This window comes from Bos grunniens, chromosome 11, assembly GCF_055505025.1.
Source record: "Bos grunniens cultivar Pamir isolate PY7600 chromosome 11, Bosgru_T2T1.0, whole genome shotgun sequence".
NCBI classification, from domain to species: Eukaryota; Metazoa; Chordata; class Mammalia; order Artiodactyla; family Bovidae; genus Bos; species Bos grunniens.
Genome location: NC_141175.1, coordinates 86,474,108 through 86,487,087, shown reverse-complemented (window position 1 = coordinate 86,487,087; position 12,980 = coordinate 86,474,108). Strand labels below are relative to the sequence as shown.

At 43.6% G+C, this 12,980-nt stretch overlaps 1 protein-coding gene across 4 annotated transcripts in view; it reads left to right on the top strand.

Annotated features, from left to right (window-relative positions):
* GALM (galactose mutarotase) overlaps positions 1-12,980 on the top strand; it is a 52,421-nt gene that overhangs the window by 18,115 nt on the left and 21,326 nt on the right. For all 4 annotated transcript variants that reach the window (XR_015137197.1, XR_015137198.1, XM_086327384.1 and 1 more), the window contains exon 4: positions 931-1,012. Coding sequence is in view for 2 of the 4 variants with exons in the window: in XM_086327384.1 (XP_086183510.1) it covers positions 931-1,012 (82 nt within the window). In the remaining 2 variants the exon portion in view is untranslated. The remainder of the gene's footprint in view (positions 1-930; positions 1,013-12,980) is intronic.

Here is a 12,980-nt window from a genome sequence, read left to right as displayed (position 1 = left end):
GCCACAGCAGTGAGAAGCCCTTGTACTGCAACTAAAGAGTAGCCCCAACTCTGTGAAACTAGAGAAAAGCCCGTGCAGCAGTAAAGACCCAGCACAGCCATAAATAAATAAATAAATTTTTTAATTAACTAAAAATACTGCTGTTAAAATATAACCCTTCTTGTTAGAAGCACATATGTGTATTTTCCAGTTTGCGAGCACATTTGACTAAACTGTTCCCCATGAGAACCCTGGAGAGAATGGGTGCATCAGCCCAGTCTTATGCTGAAGGAAGTGAGATTCCAGGAGGTTTAGTGACTTCCCTGGGCCACTCACTGGGAGCCAGGATTAGACCCCAGGCCTTTCTGACCACCAACTAACACTTAATGTACCAGCCTTGGACTCTGCCAGGAGGGCAGGCTGTCTTTATGGAGGAGCTGGGACCCCAGTTCTGACTCCCAGTCTTCTGCTATGTGGCAGGGGGTGGGGGACTTCTGGGTGGGAACTAGGCCAGAGAAGTGGTGACATGGCCCACCCCGAGCGAGCCTACAGGCGATGCTTTGAACACCCAGCACCTGTGTGTTACAGGTCGCTGACCCTTGCTCTTCTCTTTGCCTGGCATGTGAAGAGTAGAAGAAACCCCTCTGCTAATAAGTGTAAACCCTAAAGGCTTTCAAACCACCATTGTCTCTCTGACTTTTCACTTTCATCATTCCATTCAGAAAAGTCATGCTGGGATCATCCTTGGAATCTTCTTTCAGATGTACCGGCTACTATTCTGAGCCCCTACCTACCTAACTTAAATGAACACATTAGTCATCCTCATCAGTCAAATGAGATTTCTGAAGTTTTCATCAATACTTGAAATCATTTCTGCAAGAGAAGTTGTAAAGCAAATATATAAGACTGAGCATTAAATCTTCATTTCTTTCTCTACTTTTTCTCTCCCAGGGTTCCCCAAATATATATGACCATGAAGTCACTATAGAAGCTGATGCTTTTTTGCCTGTGGATGAAGTCCTGATTCCTACAGGTTGGTGAATTTAAACCTTTTATAGGAATGCAGAACTGGGGTGCAGTGTGAGAAACATTAAAACTTCATTTCCCTAAATATATTTCCCCTGTTGGCCTGACACAGTGCTCATAGTTACCATAATTAGTCATTTATTTTGGGTAAGGTTGGGAGACCATGTAGTTAGATGCTCAAACCATGACAATATTGAGAGGGAAAGGGAATGCTGTTAATAATTAAGCCAGGCAACAGGCATACGCTGAGATAGTCCCAAACAACTGGGTCAGATGGTCATCCCAGCTGAGCTTTAGACTTCAGAAGGTCCCCACTAAACTGTTAATCTGTTATTTCTTAGCATCTTAGCAGAGGGGAATTTACCTAAGCATTACCCTACAAATGCAGAACCCTGATAGAACATGTCATGGTTTTTGACAGAGGAGGAAAAAGGTGGGATGGCTTGCATCTTGAGTAAGACAAATGCAGGTATATCACCTCTGAAATACAGGGGAATGGTATGGAAGGAGTCCTGATACTAGAAGGGAAGGTGAGGTGTTGCCAGAGAGGTATTTCATGGGTGTGTGTGTGTGTGTGTATCTGTGTGTTTGTGTGTGTCCTGGGTTAACTGAATTGAGGTCACTTTGGTTATTATTATTATTTGGGATCAAAAGTACCTTCGTTCAATAGGCAAATCCATAGAGACAGAAAGTCAATTAGTGGTTTCCCAGGGGCTGGGGACAGAGGAGAATGGGGAGTGATAATGAGTATGAGATTTCTTTGGGGGTGAAAGATTCTGGAATTGGATAGTGCTGATGGTTGCACAACCTTGTAAATATACTGATCATTGCTGAACTGTGCACTTTGAAATGATATATGAGTTACCTCAGTTTAAAAAAAGAAAGAAGAAACCTTGGTTCGTGTGTTATCTCCAGGATTGATGAGTGTAATTTTGTACTGGATCATATGTGTACCCCCATTTGGCTCCAGGGGACAGATGGATGACAACAAGATGACCTGCAGGGGTACTATTATCTGTGGCAGGTTATAGAAATTAACTTGGAGTAATCACCTCCAAAGCGATAGGTACATATTCTTACTGGGATTTTGTTAAAATCAGAGATAAGCTGAATGTTAAAAGCATCATCAAAGAAAGCTAAAATAAACAAAAGTAGAGGATGAAGGGAAGGCAGAGCAGAAGTCTAGAAAGACAAATGCTTTCTTCATCAGCTCCTCTGATTACAATTTTTTGGCATCACAGAGTTGAATGTTTTCCTGGCTCCAGGGTTTTTTTATATTTACCTTGGTCTGATCACATGTGTTATCTGATAAGGACGTGGCTTAATAGGTAGGCTTGAGGAAGCTGGCTCATCTTGTCCTAGAGGCAGAATTATTGCATTGGAACTCTTATATTGTGAGCTGCAAGGGAAAAATAGTGGCAGCTACTGTTTTGTGACTGATAAGTAAGAAAATGAGCTAAGTAGCTTATGAGCGAGGTGATGAAATAAGGGCATATTTCTTTCTGTATATTTGTAAAATTTTATGTTATCCTACTGAGTTTTGATCAGATGAAAATCACACACAAAAATGCATAATTCATGCCAGGTAAAGATTATTTGTCATGATTGTAAGAGATAATTGTGGCAAAGCACAATACAACTTAACGTGTAATCTAATTGACCACATAAAACTCATGTTCATCACAGTTCTGCACTGTAAGTAGCTTTAGGTCAAATTCTCCCCTCTGTACTAATCCTGGACGCCTGTGAAGCTGAGTAGGCTGTAAGAGCTCTGAACTTTCAGGAGGCAAGAGCCCAGGTTCCAGTCTTGGCTTGGCTATTGACTGGCTACGGGACCTTCAGTGCGTGTATAATGCTTTAATATTTAACCTCTTCAGACTCCTTTTTTTTTTTTTTTTTGCAAATAGGATGTTGAACTCAATCAGGGTTCATAAATTTTTATAAATCATACCCATAAATTTTATTTTAAAAAATTAGGGAAATTTATCTCAGGTTGCTCAGCTTTTCATTTTGCCAAGCTAGAAAGCTATTACAAATACAGAGCTATTAAAATTAATTGGGAATATATGCATATTATATTTTGATTTAAAAAATTTAACTGATTGGGATAATAATAAGAAGCAGAGTTAAATAGGCTACATTAAAAAAAAAAACTACCATTCATAGTCACCATTTTTCATAAAAGAAAATATATTAACACTACAAAAATGGGAAAAATTTAATCTTGGAATAAAGAAGGACCTTTTAAATTGAATTTGTCTTACTTTGTAAAAAAATGTGACAACTGATTATCCAAATCTATCTTAGTTTTCTGTGGAACAGTGGAAATTGTACCATGTATTCGTGATTGCCTGTGTACTCAGTTGCTTCAGTGTGTCTAACTCTTTGCAACCCCATGGACTGTAGCCCACCAGGCTCCTCTGTCCATGGGAATTTCCTAGCAAGAATACTGGAGTGGGTTGCCATGCCTTCCTCCAGGGGATCTTTCCTACCCAGGGATCAAACTTGTGTCTCCTGCATTGGCAGCCAGATTCTTTACCGCTGAGCCACCGAGGAAGCACCATACTCATGATTAAGAACCAACAATATGTCTATAAAGTCACTTGTAACTGTTACATTCTGTAATTCTATAAGGCTCTTAGTATAACATTTTACTACCATCTTCACCATCCTTCAAATTCATTAGAACTCTAGTACGTAAATAAGTTGCAACAACTTCAGAGCTCATGAAAAATTTGTAATTTTTTTTTACATAATCATACTTTAGCTGGTCCCTCATAGATTATATCTGTTTGCCCAGTGGCACTTAAACTGAAATTAAGGGATGTTTTCTTCCTTCTTTCTCAGAAATGCTTAAGAAACAACTATTGTTCCTTTGGAACTTCCTCCAAAAAGGGTGGTAACTTCTATTCTCCCCTTCAGTGATGTAAGATTTCACATGTCTGGCCCACTTTCAGCCAAGAAGAAATCTGTAGGAGCTCAGATTACATTTCTTTTTTAAACTTTTTATTTTATATTAGAGTATATCCAATTAACAATGTCGTGATAGTTTCAGGTGGACAGCAAAGTAACTCAGAATACATATAAATGTATCCATTCTCCCTTATCTGACTCTTAATATTGACCAAAAGCCCACAGGCAAGTGGCTTAAATGAGGCCAGTCCAAAGTCATTTGGTCATTCAGAAATGCCTCCCCAATTTTGGTAATGATGGTGGATTTTGAGGCTCTGTTTACCTGGCTCTGAAGATGATGGACTTCTAAGGATGAAGATTAAAAATTTCATGATAGTTTTTGTTTCTGTTCTGGGAGTGTTATATGGTTTAAACATTCACTGAAATATGTTTCTTCTTAGAAATAAATTTTTCTTGCCCAATATGTGCTTTTATTGCAACATGAAAAAAAAAAAAATGCCTCCCCAGTGTAGCTGGGCTCACCAGGAATTGACTGGTGGAGGAGTCAAGCCAGAATATTATCCACTAACCTGGAAAATAATGTCAAGATAGATATAATCCCTATGATAGAAGAGATGAGAATGAAATAAATCTTGGAAGGGCAAGTAGAATTTTGCCAGGTAGTGAGAAGGAGAAAGATGTTTTGGATGGAGATGGACAAGAATGGGCAGTGCAGGAAACAGCAAGACTGTCCCCGGGGCAGTGCTGGGCTTCTGAAGCATTCAGCACATGCTTTTGGTGGCAGAAAATTATGGATGGATCAATAGAGGTTTGTGGGGGCCAGGTCAGATCTGCACCAGGCTCTGCTATGGCTGCAGTCCTGGGTTGGCCTTGGATGACCCTAGGCTTGCCTGGGGTTCAAGGCCAATCCACCCAGGACAGACTCACAGGTGTACCAGGTATTCAGCCAGAACTGGGCTGCACTGAACCCCAAGCCCACTTCCTTGAGACATACTACAAGAAACCTGTGAGACCAGCCGCACTCATTAAGAGTTCTGGGAACTGATATACAGTAAGTAGAGACTGCAGTCGTGTTAAATTGAGGCAAAGGAAGATACTGTTTACCTGAGAGATGAGGTGAGGGTTTATAATAATCATGGCTGGCATTTCAGAGAGCACTTTATAAATAAAGAATCCATACCACAACCCTATAACCAGGTTCTGCTCATTTTTCTTATTTAATGGAGGTGGGAACTGTAACACAAGGAGTTTGAGTCATGTACCGAGGAGCACTCAGTTAAAGAGCAGTGGAAAGCTGGGGTTCAAACCCAGGCAGTCTGGTGTTAAAACTGAGGCAGGCTCTTAACTCGACCTGTATCCTACAAATGGTCAGATGTCAAAAAACATTCTGGGAGATTGGAAAGGAAGACAAGAGAGGGTGAAAAAAAGAAAAGTAAATTAATTTCTTGACTATATAGATAGCCAGGATCACCATATAGCCAAGAAACAGAAAGCTAGGAACTAAATAAATACAGCTTTGGATGGTTGTCAGTTCTCATTCTTCTGCCACCTTTTATACAGGTGGCCTTCCCGCTTCTCTCACCATTTTCCTTCCCGTTTCTCCTTTTTCTCAGTTTATTCTGTTTTTCTGCAAAGAAAACCAAAGACAAGTATTTGCACAAAATATCTACAAAGAAAAAAAAGGAGAGAGACAAAGATAGAGGCCAAGTCTCCATCTTTTGTGGCTGTTAATTTATATTTGTTTTTCAACTCCTTCATAAAGGCTGTAACCTGAGCTCTTAAGGGAAATGCTGATGCAGATCTAGACTTTGAGGGTGTTTTACCTTGGTTATAGACCCTCAATAAGTAACTTCTCAGGTAGTAGGAAAACCCATTGTATAGAAAGTAACACCTCTTACTGTACAGAAGTTGTAATACTATGGCTGAGCTACTCAGCAAAAAGGAACCTTCCCCCCGTGTATGTTTGGGGTAGAAGTAAAGTCCTGTCCTCCATTTTGTTCTTCTCAGTCTTACTGATGGGAGAAGGCAATGGCACCCCAGTCTAGGACTGTTGTCTGGAAAATCCCATGGATGGAGGAGCCTGGTAGGCTGAAGTCCATGGGGTCGCACAGAGTTGGACACGACTGAAGCGACTTAGCAGCAGCAGTCGCAGCAGTCTTACTGATTGGGTGTTATTACAGAGAGAGGAAAGGAATACCCTGACAGAGAATTTCAGGGAACCAAAGCAAGCATAATATGATGAGATCCCCTCATCTTAAACTTATAGCCACGTTTATTATTTTTCTCTAATTTTATTTTTGGCTCCACTGGGTTTCATTGCTGCATGAGGGCTTTATTCTAGCTGCAGAGCGTGTGCGTCTCATTGCAATGGCTTCTCTCGTTGCAGAGCAAGAGCTCTAGGGCACGAGGGCTTCAGTAGTTGTTGCGCACAGGCTTAGCTGCCCCACGACATGTGGAATCTTCCTAGACCAGAGATCAAACCCGTGTCCCTTGCATTGGCAGGTGGATTCTTAACCACTGGACCACCAGGGAAGTCCTATAGCTGCCTTTAGATCTCTACTACAGGCAGGGCATGAGGACCTCCAGCAGCCTTGGGTACCTGTTTTACTCCTGCCTTTCTTCCTGTTGACAGCTGAGGACATATAAAATGTCTTCAGCCCTTTCTGTCAGTAAAGCATGGAAGACAAGAGCCTGCCCTATGTGGCCTCTTCATTCTTCCCCTTTCTCTGCTCTGGTAGAAGGCTGTTCTTTTCCTCAAAGCCCACCAGAAATGCCCCAGCAAGTGTGAGGCCTGGTCCTTGCTCATAGGCACCTCTCTCCTGCACCAATACGTTTCTGCAAGGCTGAGAGCTCATTTCACCTGTAGACCAGGAGCAAAGCTGCAGCTCAGCTGTCAAAGCTGGGTTTGCATGTCAGCAGTAAGTGGAGCTTAGCTTCTTCTGATCAACTGCTTTTCTCCACTTCAAAAAAAAAAAAAGTGCAGCCCATATAGCATTTGCTACTGCTTAGGATGGGTGCATACTCTGTTACCTGAGGCATCTTCAGCTATTCTTGAGAATGTTTTTGATGTTGTTGTCAGGGCTGTCCCTGCAGTTTCCCAGAGGTGAAACTCCTAGAAGCTATTTACCAGGAAGAACAGGTGGAAGTCCACAAAGACCCAGCACTGACAGGTCAGATATTTAGCTTCAAGGCTTGAATCTGGTGTCCTGCCCTGTGGCAACAGGAAGAAACCGGTCCTTGGTGCCCTGCTTAGGTTCTGAGCCAGCTGAATGTGAGCAGGTGAGAAAATTCAGTCCTTCTTTTCTTCAGGGATTAATTCATTCCCAGGGTTGTAAATATTATATTTCATCCTTTTGCCTTACAGAACTGTGAGACTTGGAGGCGATCTGGGCCACTTGCCCAGCATGACTTTATGATGCATACAACCCAGTGCAGAACTAAGCATGTGTCTTTACAGGCATTTAAAGCACACAGCTTTTTTTTTTTTTTCTTCTAGTTTTGCTATTCTTTACTCGTAGTTGTAGATAAGGAATTAAATTAACAAAGTGAATGATTTGATTTGCCTCTTAAAGTAACATTAGTAAAGTCTCATCTTATTCTCTTCCTTGAGATGGATACTTTTCATTTTTATAAAATGAAATCCACCCTGTCCCCCAGCCCATCTGCGTTCACTTGCGGTTCTCGCTGCTCTCCATTTTTGAAAGCTCCTTCTAAAATTACATGAAAGCAACCCCATTTTGACAAAATTAGAACTGGTAGGAAAGGCTTACCACGAGGCTGCGGAGAGAAGCTCAGCAAGACGTTTGTATTTTATTTCAACCTCTCTGGGTTCAACCTACAATTCAGTTGATTTTATAATTACTTCCCTAGGGCAGGTCTGAGTCTCTGACCTGGAGAAATAACAAATCCCAAAGTAGTCTCCTGGTTCAAAGATAGTGCAAATGAAGACTGTTTTGATCTACGTGTTTTAATCTTTGCAGAGCTTCTTACAGAAAAATCCTTTGGACTTTATATAATTCTAAAGTAATGGGTATAGTATTAGTTTCAACCCTCCATCAATAGGTTTCCTCTTACTTTTTCATCCCACCTCCCTACCCCACTCAATATCATTGTCAGGTCCTACTGATTTTTTTTTTTTTTTAATAAGCTTAATCTTTTTTAGAGAAGTTTTATGTTCACAGCAAAATTGAACAGAAAGTACAGATATTTTCCATACTTTCTACTCCCATATATGCATGTTGCTGTTGTTTAGTCGCTAAGTTGTGTCCAACTTATTCAGTCCTGAATATTCATTGAAAGGATTGATGCTGAGGCTGAAACTCCAATGCTTTGGCCACCTGATGTGAAGAACTGACTCCTTGGAAAAGACCCTAATGCTGGGAAAGATTGAAGGCAGGAGGAGAAGGGGACGACAGAGGATGAGATGGTTGAATGGCATCACTGACTTGATGGACATGAGTTTGAGCAAGCTCTGGGAGTTGGTGATGGACAGGGAAGGCTCGCATGCTGCAGTCCTTGGGGTCACAAAGAGTCAGACACGACTGAGCAACTGAACTATGTCTGACTCTTTTGCGACCCCATGGACTGTAATCTGCCAGGTTCCCCTGTCCATAGGATTTCCCAGGCAAGAATACTGGAGCAGGTTGCCATTTCCTTCTTCAGGGAGTCTTCCTGACCCAGGGGTCAAACCTGTGTCTCCTACATTGGTAGGTGGATTCTTTACCACTGAGCCACCAGAGAAGCCCCACATAGGCATAGCCTCCCCGTTATCAACATCCTCCACCAGGATGGTGCATTTATTATAATTGATAAACCTAAACTGACACATCTTTATCACCCAACGTTCACAATTTACATCAGGGTTCATTTTTTTTTTTTGGCTGTGCCATGCATCTTGCAGGATCTTAGTTCCTGCAGTGGAAGCAGAGTCCTAACCACTGAACCACCAGGGAATTCCCTAGGGTTCACTCTTCGTGTGGTGTATTCAGTGGGTTTGGACAAGTGTATAATGACACGTATCCCTCATTATGGTATCATACAGGGTATACTCTAAAAATCCTCTGGACATAGTATTAGTTCCAACCATTCATCAGTATGCTTCCTCTTTCCTTTTCAGTCCCTCCTCCCACCTATCCCCATATTGTTAGTCACTAGGTCCTAATGATTTTTTAAAAATTGTATTCATTTATGGTTGTGCTGAGTCTTCATTGCTCCACACTGGCTTTCTCTAGTTGCCGAGAGGGGGCTACTCTCTCGCTGCAGTGTGCAGGCCTCTCGTTACAGTGGCTTCTCTTGCTGTGGAGTGTGGGCTAGGGCATGAGGGCTTTGGTGGTTGTGGCTCATGGGCTCAGTATTTGTAGGACATGGGCTTAGTCGCCTTGCTGCATGTGGGATCTTCCTGGACCAGGGATCAAACTCATTTCCCCTGCATTGGCCCGCCAGGGAAGTTCCAAGGTCTTGATGATTTTTAACAACAAAGTATTTCTTGAATCTGTCTCCTCAATATGTATTGTTGAGTCCTGGTGTAGGCTATCTTTTCTTCTCTAGATCAGTGCCTGGCTTGTATTACAAACTTCATAAATTGGGATCAGTGAAAGACCAAATGAATGCGGACAACAGTTCTCTAATCAGGGGGTGAAAAATCTCTCTAGATTTGTCCTCCATCTTGTTGCTAAAGTTATCTAACCAAAATGCAAATCTTACTTTATAATACTTTTCAGTTTAAAAAAAAGTTTTACGTGGCTCTCAGGCCAGACACCAGCTGCTTCCCCGGCGCATCGCCCACTGTGGCTCACTCATGCCCCTGTTTCAGAACCTCCCTCCCAACCACAGGGACCACCTTATAACCCCTCCTTGCTGCACAGACCCCCACTCTCTTCGAGCCCCACACTTCCTCCTTAGAAATATTTCCCCTACTTCCTGGAAACAGAGGATTCTTTGTTGCTCTGGGGGTTTTGTAATGACATAATCTGTTTCAGAGTTTGTGTGCCCAGGCTCCCTTATCTTCCTCTCCGTTAAGCCTACGTCTACCTCAGATGTTCTATCAGGATTTAGTAATAGATCCAAAGTAGGGAGCTAGAAGGGAGTTTCAGGCTGGGTTTCTTTGGCCTGAAGCTAGAAAACTTATCTATGCTAAACAGAAAAGTGAAACCAAGAAGTAGCCACCCTGCACATGCTGTCAATTACTGCTTCCCTTCCCCATCCCTGAGGCTCAGATGGTAAAGAATCTGCCTGCAATGCGGTGGACCTGGGTTCGATCCTTGGGTCAGGAAGATCGCCTGGAGAAGGGATAGACTACCACTCCAGTATTCTTGGGCCTCCCTGTAAGCGGAAAGCCAGAGCATGGTGTTCTGCTTGTTACCCTCAGCTATGCAATTCTGGAGACTAGCCCCTCCAGGTCCAAGTCTGGCCCCCAAGTTTCTCCTCCCATGCCCTGACACCAGATGATATCATGTACTAGGTGCCAGGTACAATACAGCCCCGGGGAAGGTAGAAGGCTGAGCAAATTAGGTATACCCAGGCTGTATGGAGAACATACAGCCATGGACATAGCACAGGGCGCATCCCCAAAGAAGTAAAGTGAAAGTGAAGTCACTCAGTCATGGTCAGTTCTTTGCAATCCCATGGACTGTAGCCTACCAGGCTCCTCTGTCTATGGAATTTTCCAGGCAAGAGTACTGGAGTGGGTTGCCATTTCTTTCTCCAGACTATCTTCCCCACCCAGGGATCGAATTCAGGTTTCCGGCATTTCAGGCAGACGCTTTACTATCAGAGTCACCAGGGAAGCCCCTAAATAAGGCTACAGTTTTATTTACCCTAGAGCTGTTTTGTCTATGACAGATCCCTCCTAGATGGTACTCAATGAAGTTCAACAACAGAAACTCCAAGGACCTCTCCTGGCAGCAACAATACCCCCGAGGGGATGTGTTACTGAAACCCACTCTATAAAATGGCCCCGGGAACAACTTTATGAGATCCAGAATAACTCCCAAAGCTACTCGTGTTCCCTACTAGAAAATATCACTGCTATAAGATTGGCAAGCATGAGCCAGCATGCTGAAAATTTGGCAGGAAGAAAGCTCAGAAATAGTGCTTGGCCAGACATTGTATAACTCCTCTGGAAAGTTCAGACTAACATCAAGTTAATTTGTCAGAAGGGGAGTCGTTTGCTAAAACTCTGACTACCACCCTTTGAAAGCTGATGGTTTAACAGCCACCCCTCTGCCCTCAGAGGTCTGGACAGAGGCCTGGCTCGAGTTTATACCTGGCACATAGCAGTCCTTAGAGGTCATTCTGAAGCAGATGAGAGGTAGCTGTGGGTCTGAGGCTAACTCAAGCGAGTTCTGAGAGCAGGCTTGTATTCAGTTCAGCTAACATTGGTAGACGGAGAAGGCAATGGCACCCCACTCCAGTACTCTTGCCTAGAAAATCCCATGGACAGAGGAGTCTGGTGGGCTACGGTCCATGGGTCACTAAGAGTCAGACATGACTGATCGACTTCACTTTCACTTTTCACTTTCATGCATTGGAGAAGGAAATGGCAACCCACTCCAGTGTCCTTGCCTGGAGAATCCCAGGGATAGGGGAGCCTGGTGGGCTACAGTCCATGCGGTCGCTAAGAGTCAGACACGACTGAGCGACTTCACTTTCACTTTTCACTTTCATGCATTGGAGAAGGAAATGGCAACCCACTCCAGTGTTCTTGCCTGGAGAATCCCAGGGACAGGGGAGCCTGGTGGGCCGCCGTCTGTGGGGTCGCACAGAGTTGGACACAACTGAAGCGACTTAGCAGCAACATTGGTAGAACACCTGCTGATTGCTGCTGATCAGCACCAGCTGATTCTCAGCTAGCCAGAGAAACACTGTGTGTGCTCTTGAGAAGCTCACAGGGAGTGGAGACTGATGTAGTCAGGGCAGTGGTAGCGGTGATGCCCATGGAACGAAGGGACCATAGAGGCAGGATTGGAAGAGGCGTTCTTGATATCACTCTGAGCTTTGAGAGGTGTGTCTGTGAGGGTCTGGCAACAAGGAGAGTAAGAGTACTAAGCACAAAAGGTGGGAGTGGGGGTGGACTGTTAAGTCAAAAGCTACAGAGACAGTTGGGCAGGGTGGAGGCTAGGGTGAGGCAATTTTATGGTGCAAAATGTAAGGCAGCACTCATTCTCAGGGCCATGAAGGTGCAAGGTCAGCACCCAAGAATGAGTGTCTCCTTAAGTTTTGAACCCTGGGTCCCTGATTGCATCACCCTGGTCCCAGCCTGGTATTTGAGTATAGTCATCATGGGCATTCTGTGCCATCCTAAGGAGCTAGGATTTTATCTTTCAATCCTGGAAGACTTTGAAGCATTTAAGTCAGGGGATGGACCTAGCAAGACTGGCATTTTACAAATATCACCCCAGCCACTGTCAGGGGTGGGGCTTGACTAGAGACAGAGTCTGATGAAGAGTCTATTTCAGTAGACCAAGCAAGAAATAAGGATGACCGCAACAAGTCAGATGGAAGAAGTGTAGTCTTACAATATTTAAGAGGTAAAACTTAGGAAGCCTGAATGACATGTAGTAAATGAGGAAGCAGGAAGGCTATAGGATGGCGTCTGGGTTTCTAGGGCAGCTCCCGGGCAGCAGAAATGGAGATATTAAGAGATATTAAGTAGCACAGGATAGAGGAGGAGGAGCTGGCACAGGGCTGGAATGAAGAAGGGGAAGGGCTGGGGGAACTGTGGATTTGGTCTCAGGGATATTTGAGGTTAAGATGCCTGGGGGGCAACCAGGTGGGGATGTCCAGCAAGGAGTTGGACGAATGGATACATTACGAGAGAAATGAGAGCAGGAATGTAATTCAGCATGTGTTTTGTAGATTAAGCCATACGGATTTCCCAGGGAGGAACCATAGACTGAGATGGTCAAGGGGTCTGAGGGCTGAACCCAGGGGAACTGGAGGCCACCACCAAACTTATTTAAAGTGCAAGAAAGACTCACACTAATGGCACTGAGAAGATGGTCAGAGGAAGAAGGCGAAAAAAAGAGAAAAGGTATCCATCTGTCTTGGACTGACCAGCCACA